Genomic DNA, 20,681 nt, shown 5'->3' with positions numbered 1-20,681 from the left:
AATTGCAACATTTCATGTGTGGCAGATGGGAATGATTATGTCTGCTTTTATTTTTATGAGGACATATACAAGTAATTAACTGTTAATGTCGGCTATTTCTTTTAATACTCAACCAGACTAAGCACAAAGCGTCAATTCTTTCCTACATAAATAAAAATAGTGACATTTTAATTGTCACTATAGGAACAAAAACTGAAGAAAAACATCTCACATATACTGCCATATATTATTTTGTTGAATGAAAACATCAATTTTAGTCAGTTTTAAGCCGTAACTCCAGTTAAATGACTTCATGGTCTTCTGTGAGTTGAGGTAATTTTAGGAAACCTTTGTTTTATCAAAATGCTCAAAACCTCATTAGTGTAACTCACTGACAACCAGTCTGAAAACAGGGTTGCATTTCAAAGTCATTTAAAGTTGACATTTGGCAAATACAAGGTTTTTCACTAGATAGTAATGGCAGTCATGTCATATTCAGAGACACTGTGCAAAAGCATTGTCATTGTATTATGTAGATGGCATTAAGCATGAATAAAATATAGTTTACATACTTGCCAATATGCAGGGGGTGGACAAAATAACATGAATGCTGCAAAAAATAATAGTGTGATGGGGAAGTTCATTCACCTTTACTCTCTAAGCCCTACATCTCATATATTTTCCTCTCTACCTTTGTTACCCTTTCAGTTTAAAATCTAAAGGTGCTTTCAGACAGCGAGCGTTACAGCTGTGTCCGCTGCCTGATGATGTCGATGTTCTGTATGCTCTGAACTTCCCCCACCACTGCTACCAGCTACCTCCGATCCTACTAACCACCTGCACCACATACTAACAGGCTGCTGCTATCCGCCTACTATAATCTCATCACGCAGCTAAATAGACACGATTAATATAGCAAGTTCTGCAAAATAATATCATAAACATTGTTTATTCTCCTAATATGTTTACTCTCTGCTGGTGAAGAGGTGTATACCTCGGGACATGTTTCCCTCAGTGTAGTTTCTGTGGTTGCCATGGTCACATGGCAAGCGGCAGCGGCAAGTTGGCTTAGATGGCAGCTCGGCGACACACTGTCGTCATATTTACACTGGAAACAATGAAGGCAGCAGCGGCAACCACTTGCTGTCTGAAAGTACCTTAACTCCTTTGCTGTTTACTTCATCTCCTCATTAGAACCTAAAGCAACCAGCCACATAAGCTCCCAGCTCTCGATGCTGAATCCAACACCAGCATCAACACTTCACCTAGAATCAGGATGATGATGGCTGCCATTGAGGAACGATAGAGTGAACATTGGTTCTACATTTGATCAACAAAGCAGAAACAACATATTTTTGCTACACAATTTTATTTATTTACTTATAAAATTGTTTATTTACTTTATTCTTTCAGAATTGTTTATTTACTTTATTCTTTCAGACTTTCCTCTAATCTAATGTTTTTTAAATAAAGAATGATTTCACCTTTTCAGGCCTCTAAAAATTATTCACAAAGAAAAACATATCACTTTTTTGTTCCATTGGATTTGTGTGTTATCTAGGTCCATAAATAATGCATTATTTATGCATATATGCATAAATAAATCAAACCAAAAAAAAATCAAAAACACGACAAAACGCAATGACATTTTGTGCTAGTGCTATACTGGTTTGGTTTATAGCAGAATTTTCAGACTATTTTTTGTACCTTAGAGTGAAATCAAAATATGATTTCAAGTAAATGCCATCTACATGTACATATGCATTTTGAAACATATATGCATATAATATGCAAAATTTTCTTCCCATATATGCTATAAATATGCTTTATATATAAGTTACGGCCTATGAGCCCAAACCTAAAGCCCTAGCCAGTGCTGTATGATGATGCACACACACACACAGAGCCAGATGGACTTTCTGGCAGTTTCTACCTTGTCTCCGTCCACGAAGGCCTGGCCGTCGCTGGCTCTCCTCCAGGAAATGTCGGGCAGAGGCTCGCCGTCAGCCACACAGGAGATCATGGCGGCACTGCCCTCTACAGCTGTCACGTTTTTCAGCTGGGTGATATGGGGCTGGACTGGAGGCCACAGAGGGGGAGGGGGGAGGAGGAAGTGAATAAGAGAAAAAATTAGGTAAGTGAGTAAAGAAGAATAGATTGAGGGGGGACAGGTGTGAGGGAGGAGGGAGGACTGAGTAAGGATAGTAAAGGGTGAGCAGGAGAGAAACTGTCAAAGATCTAACTCATAAGGGAGGGGAGATGAAGGCTATACCACAGGGTTTAAATACAGAGCTGATGCATGACTTTGGTACTGACAGTCTAGGCCAAGATCATTTATACACTGCAGTCGTACTCTACAGTTTTGGCATAGCGGGAAAGAATGCCCTCTGGCCTATTTTGTGCAGATTCCTTGGCCTAGATGACAACACAAAAATCGACTTTGCTAAAGTTTTAAAGCACAAAAAATATTAAAACCACCTATCCTCATGTGTGCATTCCACATTCTTTATTTTAAATAAATATAGATTTTTCTCTGGTTGCCTCTCCAGCACCGTGTGAATCACTTTTGACGCTGAGCGAGCACCACAATAAGTGCTGCAAAGCGTGCCGCTGGGGGCTGCTCCCCGCTCGCATCCTCCTGATAAGATGCTCTAAGCAAGCCCTGAAACCCCATGCATGTCAAGGGCACAGAGCATGTCACATGAATCATGGATTTCTTCTTTTTTCCCCCACACACACTGCACGTAAGTCCTTAACAGGGTGCTTGCAAAGTAGCACGGCATAAAATCCAAAAGGAAAAGGGGAAGTGAATGGAAAATAGTGAGTACTGTACTGAAGGCGTTTAACACCGCCCAGGGGGGGATCTGAGGAGTGTTTGGCAATTTCACATGGCTTCAACCTTGGGGTGGGGGAGCCATCTCTAGGGATTTTGGGAGCTTGTCAAAACATGGGGCCACACAAACATACAGCCTGTACAAACAGGCACACACACGTATTACTATACCTGCAAGGACTTTCAGTGAATAGATCAATGTTATATAGTTAAGAATAGAGCCTTACCTATGTACAAAACTGTGTTAGTTCACATAAACTTCACCTATTCTCAACTCTAATCTTAAAGGATAATTTTTATTGTAATATGGGTCTTATTTTAGTCATTTTAGCCCTTATTTCTATCAGTTATGATAACATTGAATGCCTCTATGCTATCTGAGTTTAAGCTAACATTAGCATCTTGGTCCTGTTCTTTACGGGGTTTACACTCCAGCAACTCCTGCCAACATTACCCGAGATAGCGTTACGTTTGCCTGCCAACACATTAGTTAATCCTCGCTCTAAAAGGCTTTTCTCTTGTAACATTAAAAGTGAAAACATACAGTTTGAAGGATTTAACCTAAGCAGTCTTATGTCAAAACGAAACTTTATTTATAATGCAGTCCAATACAACACCACAACCCACCACAACCTCAATCATAAACATAAAGTAGAAATATCACCTTTCTGACTGTCAACAACTTCTTCGGACAGAATTCATGGCAGAGCTGTTGTATTGGATTGCATCAGATTGTATGGGTATACATAAAAAAGTGGCCAGTATGAGTGTATATCAATATCGATATATATGTTAGCCAATAAGTCAGAGGAAATTGCAGCACAGAAATGCTTGAGGTAAATTACAAACGGTGTCGGTTTCTCCACCAGAAAGCATCCAGAAGTTCATTTTTGTAAAATGTCCAGCTCGGTACATATTGTGGTCACAATACTAAATATAGGGGATCTTTATCAAAAATGTTTGATTCTGTTATGTGTTTATGCCAAAAAACAAATATTGGCCAATACATCATTAATTCAAGTCTCAAATATCGATATCAGTATAGGCCTAAAAAAATCCAGTGTCAGTTAGGCTATAATGAATATGGCTGGATGTTACTAGTCAGCTGGTAGCCAAGCAGTTGATGAATGAGTCACTGATGGTAAAGCATAAATGAAAGACCTGATGCAAATCAGCTAATGCGAACACAACTTCAGTGCTCTCTGTGAATAACACAATGCTCCATTAATCTCTCATTGTGTGCTAAAGCACGATAGGTGAGTAGGATACGATAAGTTGAACCAGGAAGTCAGTCTGTAAACTGTGGTGGATGTATAAAACGATCAGTTAGAGTAATAATTTTACCATCCCAGTCATTTTCTCTTCCAAGTATGTTTGGATAACCTGGGAGTTTGTTTGGCACCTGTATGAATGTGTGACTGCTAGTGCTTCTTTTTCATGTCAGACATTGTTTTAGCAATGTGTCTGTGATCTCAGCAATTAACTTGAGTACAGTGTTATCATATCCAATAGGAATGATGGCTTAAACCAATTTTCTACCATTGACAAAAACATCCACCCCAATGAGTTATTTAGTCTACAATTGAGTCCTAAAGTCCTGACTGTTTTATGCCAAGACGAAAGGAAGCTGCAGTGGGAACAAGTGAAATTATCTCTTGGCAGCAGTTTTTGTTGTTGTAAGAAAAACAAGCTTTAAAGCCTCATAATGAGACTAAATGACTTGTTAAGATGATTCCGGCAGAGAGGAAGATGATCACATGATTCACTTTAGATGATCGTCCACATCTATTAAACCTTGCTTTTTGAATCAGAGATACACACACATGTAGACACTTTCACTCAATAACACCACACAAATGCACATTCAAAGGCAACCCACATACCAGGGCTCCAGACTAACTTTTTTCACCACCGTCCTGGGAACCGTCCCAAAAAAACTATTTCAACCATCCCGAAGTGAATGTAAACCGTCCCAAAATGAAAATGTTGTTTCTTTACTTTGTTAGTATCATCTATAGTTGTTAGTGGCATGATAAAACAACATTAAAATGTTGAGGAAATTAATAATTCTATTTATTTCGCTGCCATTCAAAGAAATAGGTTTAAAACAACACCTGAAAAAATATCTGTAAACTTTCACAAACATAATTTAATCATATTGTGACCATTACTGTCCATGCTGGCAATTATTTGTCAACTAGGAAAGCTACCATGGCTTTTGCCCTGTACGCCGACATTGTTGTTCACAATGCAGCATTATCAGGGAAAAAATAATATGCTCACACATAGCCTGGCTAAAGTTAGCTAGTTAGCTAGTAGCAAGCAGCTGGCTAGACGGTTTCAATCAAATGATGTGCTCGATCTGTAACCAGCGCAACATATTTGCGAGGTCCTGCCAGTAAGCCCTTTGTGACTGAGGGGATAGATGGACCAGTGCCGTGGGAACATTTCAGAATCTTCTTATTTTTCGTGGGTCTCGCGCTGAGTAGTAAGCCAGTGATCGTAACTATAGTAACAGCATGAGAAGACACGCTCTGCTGTAGTCAGGGCTATCGTCTATCGTCCCTGGGACGACGGACGACGTTAGTCTCGAGCCCTGCCACATACACACACACACACACACACACACACACACACACAAAAGATAAAACTGTTAATAGTACTGAGACCGGTCTGAACCAGTTCTTCATCATCACCTTATCTGCAGCCGTTTTGCCCCAGATGCCCTTCATCATGCAAATATTAAATGGAATATGTCTCATTTATCAAGCATGGTGCAAAAACCACTCTGCAGGGAACATTATTAATAACACATTATCTAAAACATTTCAACTCTAAATGAGAAAGAACTGAGAAGCATTTGTGCGCTAAAAGATAAAAATCCAGAATTAATTTGACCTTCCAGGTTTGGGGTATTTTTTGCAGAGTGGAGTTTATTCCTTTCAGTTTGATGAGCTTCTGTGAGTTTCTCTTTAACCCAGTGTAATTAAAAACAAGGGCATTCTACTCTAGCATGTGTTAATAACTATAATTACACTTTATATATTAATTATATGTATTGTAATCATTCAACTTGTAAATTTTGTATTTAGTTACCTCTCAGTGTCAGTCCTGACACTTTATGCATAAAAAATCTTGCCCTCACCCTGTGAAAAAGCCATTAATGGTGTTAGTGTTAGAGCAGAAAGTGACATAATGACATAACTGATAGAGCTTTTGACACTAGATATATATATATATATATATATATATATATATATATATATATATATATATAAATACAGTTTTGGTACAGTTTGACTCATTGTTGGCTTACAGACTAAGATAAACATTTCTTAGTTGTTCATAAACCATTAATGCAGGAAAAGGCTAAAATTCCCCAGCTGCTGCTTTCTTCTGCAGCACAACAGCATTTTCATCCCCTCTATAGCAATGTTTGACATTACACAAAGCTCTTATCCCACCCACTGACAGGTATCAGAAAACAAAATATGTTACTGACTGTATCTGATAACGATAATGTGTAATTGTGTATTTTCAGCTGTACAGATCCACAAAGCAAATTTCAGCATAGATTCTCTCCTGTCATCCCTGATGCCTCTTATAACTCTACAATGTTGTTTTAGCAGAAAAATCCAGTGCCACTCACTCTTCTATTATATATGTCATCATTCTATGATTTTCTGTTTATTGCAGGAGTTATTTTGTGATGAAAAGTGATGTAATTTGCTGTTTTTTTCCTATCTTGTCTCGTTCTGCTTACATTTTCCATAAAGAACAGTGAATAGTGTATTATGTGTTTCTAGTCAACAAAAAGAAATAAAATGGAAAAAGAACAATGCCATGATGTGTTCAGCCAACTCTAAGGCGTCTGTCTGCAGAGAGATGTTTATCTCTGCTTCCTCTATGATACATTTCTCTATGTATGACTGCAGATTGTTGCTGAAAAATGGAGATTTAAGAAAGAAGCACCTTGCTTTTTTACTGATGATGCTTCAGATAGCCGAAAAATGATCTGCTCTCAAACTGCATTGTTGACTGTTGTCTACATTTAGGCAGTTCTCTGTGGAAACAAAGACACCACCAAACAGAAACTGGCCAAAAGATGTAGCTATTTCTTAAAAGTATAAATTGTGGATTTTCCCTTTAGAGCAATGAATGAATAAGAGCCTACCAAGACTAAGAGTCTACAGCCATGCTAGCAGCTCTGTGAGGCTGTACCTAGGTACTGCTGTGCTTCGAGCTAAATGCTAACATCAGCTTGCTGACATGCTCACAATGCCAGTGCTAACTTGCTGGTTAGCAAGTATAATGTTTACCATGTTAGTTTAGTATATTAGCTTGAAAACACTTGCTAATTAGGATTAAACACAAAGTACAGCTGGGGTATTGGACAAAATAAAATTTTGACCAGATGATAGCATTAGTCTATGGATAACCAAAGTCACTGCAATTCATTCTGAGGGAGACATGAATACCTATACACAATTTCATGTCAATTCATCCTATAGTTGTTGAGATATTTCAGTCTGGACCAAAGTGGAGGATCGACCAACCAAGCATCCCTCAAGCCATGCTGCTAGCATGTCTAACTAACCACGAAATGCAATGTAGCTATTTCTTAACAGTGTAAATGGTGGCTTTTTTTTCTTTCAGCAACAAATGACGCAGAGCCTAAAAAGCAAAACAACTTGACATAATCCCCGAAGACTGATAGTAGTTGGAGGGACTAACATTTCTGGCATTTATAGCTCAAGGGCTGCTGTGGCGACTCTACACAGCAGCCATTCGGCACACTGTGGTGATACTGGGCTCCCAGATGTGAAAGTGTTTAAGTGTATGAATGTGAAACAGGAATGAATAGGCTTCAAGCAATTAATTGCCACAATAACCTGTTTGTGGCAACACATGGTCATGGGTCTACATGTAGAAACCCATCTGTGAAAGTGAATATCCAGCAGCTGCTACAGCTCTGTAACAACTCATTCCCCATCCTCTGCTGTAAAATGAAAACTCATCTCTTCTGAATAACACCTTCCGTTGTCCTTCCTCTTTCATCTCAGCTGAAAATCTTATTGCCTTGGCTCATTTTATCACCTATAATCATGTAATCATGCACACTTGAGAAAGAGGACATTTTTGCATCTATTGGTGCTGGTATTTACTTTACTGGGAATATAGAAAAAGTCTCATAGTGTGTTGGAATGCCTAAACATGGATGGAGAACACATACACACACACCTTGTCTCACTTAAATGCCCTGTTCTCCTCCTGCCTGTGCTGTCAAAGGTAATAAAACTAACTTACAACTGCGTTTCCCCAGCACAGTGAAAAGCAGAAATTCTCACTCCCCCTTAACTTCTTCATTTAAATGTGCATTTTGAAGAACAAGCGCTTCTCACATCTTGAAAGAATGTTGATGACTGGAGCACAAATCTCCATACATTTTCATGAGCGGAATACGCATCAGAGTGATCTGTGAGGAAAGCCAGCAGGTTTATGAAAATATATATTGAAATTTTTTATTAGGAGTGCAGTAAATGAAATATGAAGCAATAAATGAAATATTTCCTTTCAGCATGAATATATCATATTGATGCAGTTGTTATTGTGGTAGGCTGAGGGCCATATTTAGACATTTGTGCTTTTGAAAAACATTTTTTTATGAAATGGAATTTGTGGTGAACCTTATGATAAAGCTTTAAGGATCAACATAAAACACTGGGCAGTGCTATTACACTTAAAAGTTTTGGTGGAGCACAAAGAGACAGATAATGTAAAATAACAACAAACTTTTTAAATGATAGGAAGCATTTGTGTTATTTCAGGTTAAGATAGATTAAAGGATCAGTTCACCCAAATTACACACACAAAGGGCAAAAAAAGAGTAGTATCTATCCATGCAAATAGTTTTGGTTTTATTTATCCATATTTTGAGATATATTTTGAGATATCTTTCTGTTTTTGCTGCCATCCCAGTACAAGGTGAACAATTTGGAACTACTTTATACCAAAGAAATAGTCCCTATGAATGGTTAACAGTGGTCAGATTATCAGATCCAGAATAATCCAGAATAAAAAGGGACATTATTTCCTGAAAGAGATGTGTGTTTAATTTTTAAAATGTACTTCCAAAACTATTTTCATGGATTGACACTATTAAGTGTGTCAGTGACACTTTTTAAATTGTTTAAGTTTAAATTTGGGTGAACCAATGCTGTAAGTATTAAGGGGGATTTATAGTTTTCCTTTAAGGGGTTATGGCATAGCAACACAGCCTGCGCATATATCTGCTGTAGCTAGGCCGTAGCCAACATGTGCCTCCATATTGGGGCTTTTCTGATGCTAGAAGAGATTGTTGATAGTGAGGACAACATTAAACAAGTTGAAGAAAAGGTCGGTAATCTGCTCATTTTCAGTGCTTTTCAGCCTAAGTGTAAAATTCCCAACTGAACGTTTTGTTTTACCTCTTAAAATGAATTCCACTCAGTAAAGTAAGCTGCTTTGTTTCTAACCTGCAACTCAAAAAATAATATAGCCATATAATGACCACTGATTTCCTGTTTGGTCTGTTTGATTGTCAGCCTTGTTTGAATGACTGTCAACATACTTACCAAACACTTTGAGGAAGAGCTCCCTTTCCTGAGATCCTGCCTTGTTGGTGGCCTTGCAGGTATAGGTGCCCCCGTCGCCCTGTCGGATGTTGCTGATGGTCAACATGCTACGTCCACCTTCCACCCTGTTGAGAATGTATTGCTCTGATGGTTCCAGCTGCTGCCCTTTCCTGCACAAATAAAGAGCAGAAGCACACACCACAGATGAGCGAGGGGAGGAAAATACAGCAACCAACTCACACCTGATAGTGACCTCTGCAAAATTCACACTGCAGCACATGTTTGATCTTACAGATGTATAATTGTAGCACTTTGGATGGCAGGTGATCCTGTAAAAGAAAGGCTAGGTGCAGATAGCTTTTGACTTAGACTTTGAAGCTATTTCTATCTATAGCACATAAACAGGCAAAAACATGACAGCACTTTTTATAGAAACCCTTTCAAGTATGATAAAAGTATTGTGTTGGATAGACATATCATACTATAATTGAAATAGTTCAATGAATCATTTGTAGTATGTCATCAAAATTCTTCAAACGCTACAACTTCTCAAACTCTGTCATGCAGAAAAATATCATCTTCATATTCTCAGTCAATGTTTAAGTCTCGTCGGAGCTAACTTGTTGGTGTGTATATTCTGTTATGGACTGCAGCACTCACTAAATGACTCCAGTGTGGTGTGGAATACAGTGCTGAGTTAATGTCTTTTCTTATTGGACTCTATAGGGAAATTAGTCAGAAAAAAAGCAACAGCTAAATTGATCCATGTCTATATTTAAGTTTCATACCAGAAGCATAATGGTGTGAAACAGATTTGCAGCCTCCCCCTCTTGTTTATTCACTGCAGCGTAACCAGCCGTGTAATCTATAAGGTTAAAGGGATCGCCAGATTCTGGGGAATTTCACTTTTTTCCCCTCATACACAGATTTAGACAAACTCATGGGTGCTTTTCTATTCTGTCTGGATGCAGGCTAAAAGTATGAGATTAGCTCAATGACTGGATGTCTATAGGATCGAGCAGCAAGGAAACTTAAAACAAAGGGAAATACACTTTTAAACTCCTCAAAAGATGCTTGGATGGTTAAACAATTGGACAAAGTCACTAATGTCACTAAAGAATTAAGATTGCCCATGTTGTTTACCTGCACCCACAGTCATGTAGGACAAATATGAATGTTTTTTTTTTTTTAAAGCTGCACTTAATATTTTTATATTAACAACGGATCAAAGAACTATGCACGATGTGAAAGGGGTCGCTTGTAGTGCCACACCAACAGAGAATTATCTGCAGACTCTACAGTTCCCCTGAGCTGAGAGTGAAAGCATCTTTCAACTTTAATGTTTTGGTTCAGTCTCTCAGCTCTCATCAACCATGTTTTCAGCTGGAGCAGGCAGCTCTTTCCAGTGAAACAGCTCTGATAAATCCACTGTACACCCCCTGCCGAGCACCTAATGGCAGGCAGACAAAATTAGCGACAAGCTAATGAACGGAGCATTAAGCTAAAGAGCCTCATATTTTTCTCAGGAGTTGACCAAAACAGAGCTAAAAGAAGAGTGAATATTGAATTTATATTGACCAGGTGGACACAAGATGACTCAAAATGAATACTAATGTTGCTCTGCATCTGCTGGATGCTTAATAGGCAACTGTTTGCTAACATGTTAACCATTTCTTTTTAAGGATATAATATTGTTGTGTTGTCATTGTTATGTTTACAGCTGTTCCGTTGCCCCAAGGGGCCAACAATGTATTTATACTGCTTTAACACTACTTAATCCCACAGACATTCAAAAATAAAACAAAACCAAGCCAAGAGCATTGTTCAACATAACATTAAACTGTACACAGATATAAAAAAAGGTATACATGAATCAGTATTATCTGTATAAGAAGAAAAAAAAAGAAGAAAAATGTGTTCAATTATCCACAAAGCGAACTATCCTTTTAAGATATAAGCAGAGGTTAGAGAACAATTCTCAAATTGATCCAGTGGAAGCAGAGTGGATAGTCTAAAGATCAGAGATGCATGCTTGTGAGAGATAAGTGGTTTATACCCCTGGATCAGCAAAAAAAAAATCTTGATAGGCAAAATGAAGTAATGTTCTCCTCTTCCTTTACAATTACAATCTACTGTATGTGTCCTTGAGCAAGGCATTTAACCTGTAGCTGCTTCAATGACCAGTGTTGTACTGGGCAGCCCTCAGGTGAGTGTATGTAGTGAATGTGAAGAATTGCTGCATGAGAATATGCATGAAATAGAATCTTAAAAATAACATTATTATGGCTTTGGATAAACCAAAAACAAGAAAAAGATAAAGCTGAATGGCTGTTTATGGATTGCAGCTTTGATAGCTATATTATTAGTTGCAATTTATTATTTCCACCATAACCCTGAAATATGAAGAATAGGTATGAAAACACTTTACGTTCTTTTACCTGTTCATTCAATATGGATGATGATGCCCTCAATCTGAAACTGGCACCATGTTTTTTAACCTCATAAACTACTGTGTAAATTGAATTCAAAAGCGATGAGAACACAGAGCTTAGAATAATGCATTCCTATAAATATATTTTGCGACTTCTCTATACGGTCTCAGACTGTATAGTCTACTGTGTGAATGGAAAATCACAATCTTATTATTTTGGGGATTTCAAATGTGCAGATTTCTAGACTCAGACACAAACACACACAAACGCAGTAATACTGTGCGGCGAAGCCTGGGCCCCTCACTGTACTGTAGGAAAAGCGAGAGAGAGGATAATTGAAAGTCGACGGAAGAAACACCAAAGCCAAGTAATAATTATTCTGGCGAGCCAAAGAGGAAATGAAGAGAGGCCTCATCTTTGGAACGGACAGTGCAGGACGGGCTGCAGCACTGAATGTCATTATACTGACTGACTGCTGACAGGTAGTCCATTACCCAAGATGCACAGAGGACGAGGCGAAACCTCGCACTGACAGGAAATGCAACTGGGAGGCTGGAGGACGCTGGAAGGGGTGACATCAAAAGGAAAACTAAATTGGGTTGTGATTGTTTACACCTAAGCCGATTCTTTTGTTGTGATGAATGCATTTTAATTCTGTAGTCTTGGATTGACACGCAGGACTTATTGACCAGGGAAATGATGGAGAATACAATGAAATGTTTGACAGTCAGTGGACACTGCAGAGTTTAAGGTCAAACAGTTGAAGTGATATCATCTCTAAAGTGAGAGACAGCGGTCTGCTTTTGACAAATGCTTTACATTTTATTAAACAGGTATTAAAAAAGTTGTACAGCGATTACAGGGAACAAATATTTTGTGGAATGGTATACCAAACCAAAACATCATGCCATACATTAACAGACGTTAATAACATTAATAATAACCAATAGCAATTGCCACCTGATAGTGCTGATCTTTTGAGGGAACGAGAGGAGAGGGAAAGGGAGAGCTGGAGAGTCCAAAACGGAGGAAGCTATCGTAGCTTTTTAGCCGTGTTGCACTATATATTATATATTTCTGCTGTCTGAGTATAACCTGCTCGACTAAAGATGAATGGTTTGTAGACAGTTATGAGATAAGAGTTACAAAGAGTACAAATACGTAGCTTGAATAAACTTGATACAATCCTGTGAATGAAGTGTCAGGGGGAGTAAACAGTACAGTAGAGAGAAAAGAGAAATAAGCTCTAAGAGGTATTGTGACTACCTAATACAGGATGTTACCAGCTTGCTAGTGTGTTAGCTCTCCAGCTACAGTAGTTTGCAAGCTAGCCCTGTAAGTCCTTATGTGTTCAAGCTTCTAAAACCTTCTAAATTTCCTTATTTGGTCACCTCATCTGCCTGTCAGTTTTTTAGTCATCTTAGAACATGAGACTGATCACAGTGTCACTATAACTTTGAATCATTCAGGAGGCCTCTTTGATTCTAAATCTGGTTTAATAAACGAGCAAGCACAATCATTTTCTTCAGATGAACAGGTTTCTCATTTCAATTGCCTTTTGTAATTACCACACAAAACATAACTCAATTTGACTGTATTATGATACAAAAAAGGAGACAGTAAGTGAAATAATTATCTAGGAACAAAGCTATCACATGGATAGTCTCAATATGAAAGTAAAAATGAATCAATGCATCAGCTCTCACCCATCATCACTGTGAAATTTGCTGCATCATATTATGCATGCTGTTAAATCATTAAAATCTAATTTTCCTGGTTTGCTCTGTTGCTGAAAGACAAGGTAACACACCCAGGAGTAAATATCATTTCTGCTGTTTTGGGCTGAAAACTAGAGAGCAAGATGAATGAGACTTAAAAAGTTTAGGTTGTTTCCAGCTGCGTCGTGTCTTAAAATTTTGTTTGTACTTCGCAAAGTGATGCATGTGCCTCGATTTTTCTGCCATGAGCGACTTCTCTTTTAAACTGCACTTTACACAGACACTTCACGTGTCATTACGTTGGTATCAGTGTTGTTAACAAGGTCACATAAAATACAGGATTGCATGCATTTGCCTCAACAGTCTAACTATGCATTTCACAATATATTGTAGTCATCAGGTTAAATGCTGGAACATGTGACCTCTCGGTTAAGGTGATGAATATTTAAAGGAGATATACTCATATAGGCCTACACATATTCTCACTCATTCAACATAATAACCTGCTCTATGTGTAGCATTGACATTATTTTGATTAAGGAAAACATAAATCTGCATGCTAGAGAGAATAGCATATAATATATATAATATAATAATTAAGCAACAAAAGAAATGAATGAACCTGTGCAATAATTTACTATAGATTGTTTTGTGGATGTTTAATTGTATTAAAAGCAAGTAGAAATTACCAATTTTATTAATTAAGGTGCCTCCTGCCATTTTCTAAGTGATATCCTGGCTTTCACTTTTGTCAAAGATCCTGTTGTGAATGTAATTTTGTGTAATTGTGTATTAATGTCATTATGTCAGTAGGCAAAAACTACATTTCTACATATTTATTTAATAAATTGCCTGACTTTACTCAGGCAGTTCTGACTGCGCTTCTGGTTTACACCTGCTGGTCAGAAGCTGTATACTTGAACCTCTTAGAGACTGCTGCATATTATGGAAAACTAAACTCTCTTACTCCACAATTAAGACTACAAAACAGTAGTCTGTAGTTAAAGACAGAAAATAATAATTTAAAATTGCTAAGAGTGAAAGCTAATTGTGGGTGTTTAAGACTTGTTCCATGTTCCATTCAGGGCTATATTTAAGTGCTATTTTTACCAGCCACCATTTTACTCTTTCCGTCCTCTGATATTGTTGGAGCTGTAGGTATAGAAAAACAGACTTGTGACAGAAAATGAAGTTAACAATATTTTAGACCCTTCACAACAAATCACATTTACCTACAAGCAATTTTTCAAAGCATACTTGAAAATAGAATTTTGAATGTGTTTTCCTATAGCTCCTTCAGGGCAGCCATTGATTTCCATTCATTTCAGTACAGCATGAAAAACAACGTGCAGAAACCGGCCTGAGGTAGGCAATACATTACAGTTAAAACAACGTCTGCTGTCTCTTGTCAAAGTTACATCATTGTTGCATGGTAATGCAGTTGTGGGTACAAAATTATTTGAAATTTCTCCCCTGCATCATCATGCAATGATAATGTGAAAACTCTTTATTATCTTGATCTTTTCTGTGATGGATTACTTCAAGACCAAGTCCATGCAAGTTGATTTTTGCACTGTAGGGAAACGAATAGCTCCCTAAAAGGTAGGAAGTGCACATTAAAAAATCGAAAACACTACAGTATGCTTGAGAAAACAGTCAGCAGTAATGTAAGGTATAACTGATTTGTACTAAATGTGCTAAAACATACAACAACACTGCTATGGTCCATTAAGATGAATGAATTAGAAGACAAAACAAGTGCATTATAGGAAAAAAATATGAACTTCACTGGGATGCCAATAAAGTGTTATCAGTAGATGCTCAGGTGCAAATAGCTTGTCACAATTGCCTGCTGAGTGGGTGCAAGCTAATTACTCGATGTCGAGTTGTAGAGTGGCTGGTGGGATGTCAAATGCTCTTCAGGTGCAAATTTTCACACTGTTGCTTTGTGCCATGTGATATTATTGTGCGGTTGCTTAGAGCAATGTGCGAAGGCGGACTATAAATTCCTCAGAACTGTGAAATAATATCTACTTGATGTGTAACCAAGAAATTACAACTGTATATACAGTATGTAGGTCATTTTTTCCTCAAGGAAATAACAACTCATACATGGGCACAAATAAAGATCAATACATTTGTAATGATTATCGGTAGTTGCACATATGTTCTATTATTTGCAAGAAGGTTAAATGTGTCTAGGTGAACTTGAATGAAGTGGTTCATGAAATACACAATATGGCCAAAAGTATGTGGACGTTTGATTTGGAGCTGTTTTATATGGTTTGGGTTTGGCCCCTTAGTTAAATTAAGGAAAATCTTAATACTACGGCATACAATATTTTAGACAATAGAGTGCTTGGAGTTTGGAGAAGGCACTTCCTCTTTCAACATGGCAACACCCCCGTGCACAAAGCCAGGTCAATAAAGAAACCCCAACACTTTTGGGATAAACTGGAACACCAATGCAAGGCAGGCCTTATCACCCAGCATCAGCGCCCGACCTCACTAAAGCTCTTGTGGCTGAATGGGAGCAAATTCCTGCAGCAAGGTTTCAAAATCTTGTGGATAGCCTTCCCAGAAGAGAGGAGGCTATTATAGCAGCACATGAATGCTCTTGGTTTTGGAATGGAATGGGAACTTGTGGTCAACTTGTATATATATAGCCATCCTTCATCTTTAAGGGCCCACCAGTTTTAAAAGCCGGCTGTTTCCCTGTCCAATATCTCTCTGAGCTGTATGTCAAAGACCAATGCTAGGTATTAAGGAAATAGAAGGTACCTGTGCCATGTGACCACAGGATCAGGAGATCCAGAGGTGATGCAAGTAAAGGTGACTGATTCCTGGTAGTCAGCTGTGGCATTGAAGGACTGCTGGGACACAGACAACACTGGAGGGACTGCAGACACAAAAACAGAGCAGAAAATAACCCAATCAGAGAGGAATGCTGTCATTAGACCCTGAGAGAAACGGGATGAATCACTAAAAGCCTAAATCTGACTATTTTCTAAAAGAAATTTCAGTCTCTGTAAAGCCAGATGATGAAGGCTAACATTTTCAAATGGATTAAATTGGCCTTGCGAGTGGCCTGTAAGCACTCACTGAAAATGCTACTTCTGTTGGTAATCCCTTGGGGATTTCAACTAACATTTTGACCCAGCTTTGGTAAAAACACAAAGGAGCTGAACACAGTGATGTGAAACCATAATACTATTGTCTGATTCAGAAATGCTCAGTTAAATCCATATAAACAATGGCAAGACAGAAAATGTTTTTCAACATCAAAAACAACTGCACCATCTATGAAAAACAGTGCTTTTCTTTTGTGAATAAACTATTCGATCCCCGTCAAGTGCTTGAGCGCCAGCCATTGTTCTTCTTGTTGGACCATTTTCTGCAGAGTCAAAATTAGAAGTGCTTCATTGCTGTGATTTTAAGGTTAGTGGATTGAAAGACATCTTGAGCTCTCTCAGGTATAAGATATATACTGTATTTTGTTTGTTATGACTACAAATAAATATTAAAAATGTGATTAAAAAACTAAACTGGTCACCATTAAACAAACAAAGAAAACATGGTTAATGGTTTCATTAATCGATTTTATCTTTACAAATGAAACTTTTTACAAAGAAAGCGGAGCACGACAAGAATGTCCTCTGACACCACTTTAATTTGCCTTAGTGTCTGAGCCCATACCATAGATAGACTGACATGTAAATATTTCAAGGGTCGAGACTAAAGATCAGACGTATCTTACTTTGTACATGCTCTTGATTTTTACAGTTTTCATACTGAACCATGAGAATTTTGCCACCTCAGTTTACTGAGGTACATACAAACATTTTAAATTCTTGGGTACAAACAAATAATCATCTATCTTAACAAAAAACAAAGAATACTACTAAATACTTGTTCCAGGACACTCATCTTTTATTTTTTCACATATCTTGAACCATGCAGACAAACACAAATACTTTTTAAGATAATGTTGAATTTTTTGTGCTTAAATGTGGTGGCAAATGGGTCTAAAAATGTACATGCAGCACAAATACATACAGTGTACACATAAATACAGTATGTCTCGCTAATCTTCTACAAACAGCAGTTGATGAACAGCAGAGGTCTTGCTGACTTTATCAAGAGTATATGTTGAGCGCTGTCAGGAAAATGCAACGTGCCCCTGCCAGCCAATCAGTTGAGGACTGTCATCTTGTCATTCAGTAAGAGGAGAGTAGAAGGAAAGCAGGCCCAGTCTTTTCTCCTTTTGCCTTTTCAATGACAAGGGAATGACAGCGTTATGGCACTAGCATGTTTATTATCAGGCATCTCAGTCCATTTCTCAAGCCTGTACTTAACCTGTACTTCTACTCCCACTATAACTGCTCTGCTGTGGTGCTGTCTAATCTCATGGCATGATTACGCATGTTTGGAGCAGTTTATTGGAGCTCTGCAGCGTTACTCCTTCAGTTTGATTCCGTTGGGAGGGTGAGAACAATAACACTCAAAACCCTCCTGAACACCTGAGGCGACTGTCTGAACATGTGAGCCAGCAGCAACTTGTGTTTAGACTGACTAACAAAAATAATAGTTTGGTCCAATGCTTGTATTGAGCTACATTTCTAATACATTTTTAGCTGCATGAAAAATGAAACATGATACTGTTAGTAGATTCAAAAAAATTCAACAAATCCTTTAAACACTGTAAATCCCACCACATTGTCTACATCAGGCGCCCTCGTGGCATCCGGGTTAAGGCAAGGACCACGAACTTCAAGATCTCTGGTTTAAGTCCAGCTGGGGACCTTTCTTGCATGTCATTCCCCATATCTCTCCCCTCATTTCCTCTACTGTCCAAATGTCTAATAAAAATGCATAAAAGTGCCTGGAAAAATCCTTAAAAATACTGTATCTGGATCTGTTTTCTGGATAAGGAAAAGCAGGTGTAAATGCACGCAGAAGGCCTTTGAACTGGAATGCAATTGGATGGACCACACCACACATGGAGGTGAAGATTTCAACCAGGTGTAAATGCAATCTGTGCTGTTCGGCCACATTCTTAATAAAAAACATTTTTAAAAAAATCCTCTAACGCCTCTTCGTCCACCAGCTCCACCTACTTAATTTGCATAACGAGATCCGATTACTATGTGGGCAGAGTCGAGATAATGAAAACGCTCATTAATGCCAGGTGTAAATGCAAAGGCCTGTGATCAGATGTTATTATCCAGATAATGTATCTAGATACAGATCACATTTCAACACCAAGTGTAAATGAGGTCTGATCTTATAGATAGTGTAATTAGATTTTACTCCTCCCACCTCTCGAATGTCACAAGACAATAGGAATCTAAAATCTCTCCAATAGTTTGAAGCATGTAATATAACTTTTGTTTACAAGCCCTGGTTTGCTTGTAATTAGGCGGCATAAATTGAAACAAACCAAATGCCAAAAGGCAACATCAAAATGTTCCACTATTGGTTTTAACCAAAGACCTGTTGGTGCAACAAACTCTCATTCAAACATGGCTTGTTTGCTGTAAAACAAGCAAAAAGACAACACTACATACACATGTACTAAATTCTAATTCTGGCAGCCACTTTATTTTTGTATCTGTTTCATTTGCAATTCAGCTATTTAGTCTATCTAAGATGAAGATCAACAAAATATCAACACAAAATCAACACAACCCACACAAACAGTTGTGAGCAAGAAAATTAAGAGAAATCACTTCTAAAGACATCTTGAACTGCATGTCTGAAAAGCTGGCTATCCTCATCCTGCAAATGAAAACTACTTTACAGATGTTTGCACTCGAGTTCAATTTGTGTTAATGTAACGGACAGCTGCACAGTGATATTATTTCAGCACCAAAAAAATAATAGGTTGAAAGTCATTTTGTTTTTATATTCCAAAACTGTAAACAGACCTCATTTGGTGTGGGAGGTATTAAGAGTTAATGAACTGAATTTGTCCTCCAAGTTATGTCATCTGGAGGACACTTATTCCATGTAGATCTAAAAACACCTCGGTAAAAGATGAAAATTAAGTATGATACGTGGCTTCAAATCTCATTATAATGCAGTCTTGATGAAACACAGTTGTGAAGTTGGTGAGGGAAAAAAAAAGGACATGCTTGGGATAATGAATGGAGAATTCTAATCAAAACAAAGCATCATCGCAGATACCTAATGAACCAAACACTGCAGTGTACTGTAGTTTTTCTTAAAAGATCAATTACACTAATGACGCCAGTGTGCGTCTCTGTGTAAGAGAAAAACTCTTCACGGTACATCTAAATCCTGCAGTGTCTGATCTATCTGCTGTCTCATGGTGCCTATCATTTAGTTATTGCCATGTACTAAAAACATGAATACTTATTTCCATTTTTGTCAGCAAAACCAACATACAATAGGAAATACAGGCCTGAACGAGCGCACACGCACAGAGACACACATCAAGGTGCAGAAAGCTTTTCAGGGATAAAAATGGCCTAAGCAATAATCAAACACTATGAGTCCTTTCCTATAGTTCGGACTCGGCGAGTGCGAAGAGTAAGCATCTGCCTGACATGATAACCATTGATTTCCACGCCAATAGATCTCCATTCTCCAGTGTCCCTCTCTTCCTATGCAATACACTCCCACACCAGCGAGCCTCGTTGAAACAACCCTGTTAATGAGACACGCTGCCAAGCAGAAAGACTTCAAAAGAGCAAATCAGCAACAGGGTTTAAGCGTCCAAAAAGAATCTGGCAAGCTTTATGAATTCTTCATGTATTAGTCATATTCTTGAAACTTCAGAGGCTCTGTGGAGATTGTGTGGTTGTGAGGTTTACAGACATCCCTGCAAGCAAGAGCGTACACTGCAAACATATTTCAAGATACAAACTCGCTTGGACCGATTTAGATGCATCCTTGAGGAGCTAGAGAGTTTTCTGTGAAGCGCTAATGGGCTTCAATGAAGTGAGGATCCCCCATGTTTAGAAGTCGTGAAATGTTCTTGGTAAATGTCAAAACTGAATTACACCTACTAGAAATTCAGCAAGTGAATGCTTTGAGACAAGACCTTTGCTGGATTGCTTATTAGGGATTTGTTTTGCCTTCT

The 20,681-nt window shown here is 38.1% G+C and overlaps 1 protein-coding gene across 3 annotated transcripts in view; it reads right to left on the bottom strand.

Annotated features, from left to right (window-relative positions):
- The window catches only part of LOC122872205 (neural cell adhesion molecule 2-like), a 277,482-nt gene that overhangs the window by 50,725 nt on the left and 206,076 nt on the right, over positions 1–20,681 (bottom strand). For all 3 annotated transcript variants that reach the window (XM_044188127.1, XM_044188125.1, XM_044188126.1), the window contains exons 6-8: positions 16,358–16,475; positions 9,427–9,596; positions 1,913–2,058 (exon numbers count right to left, since the gene is read on the bottom strand). In XM_044188127.1, the coding sequence (XP_044044062.1) occupies positions 1,913–2,058; positions 9,427–9,596; positions 16,358–16,475 (434 nt within the window). The remainder of the gene's footprint in view (positions 1–1,912; positions 2,059–9,426; positions 9,597–16,357; positions 16,476–20,681) is intronic.

Source organism: Siniperca chuatsi, linkage group LG24, assembly GCF_020085105.1.
Source record: "Siniperca chuatsi isolate FFG_IHB_CAS linkage group LG24, ASM2008510v1, whole genome shotgun sequence".
NCBI lineage: Eukaryota > Metazoa > Chordata > Actinopteri > Centrarchiformes > Sinipercidae > Siniperca > Siniperca chuatsi.
This window is presented reverse-complemented; position numbering and strand designations above follow the sequence as displayed.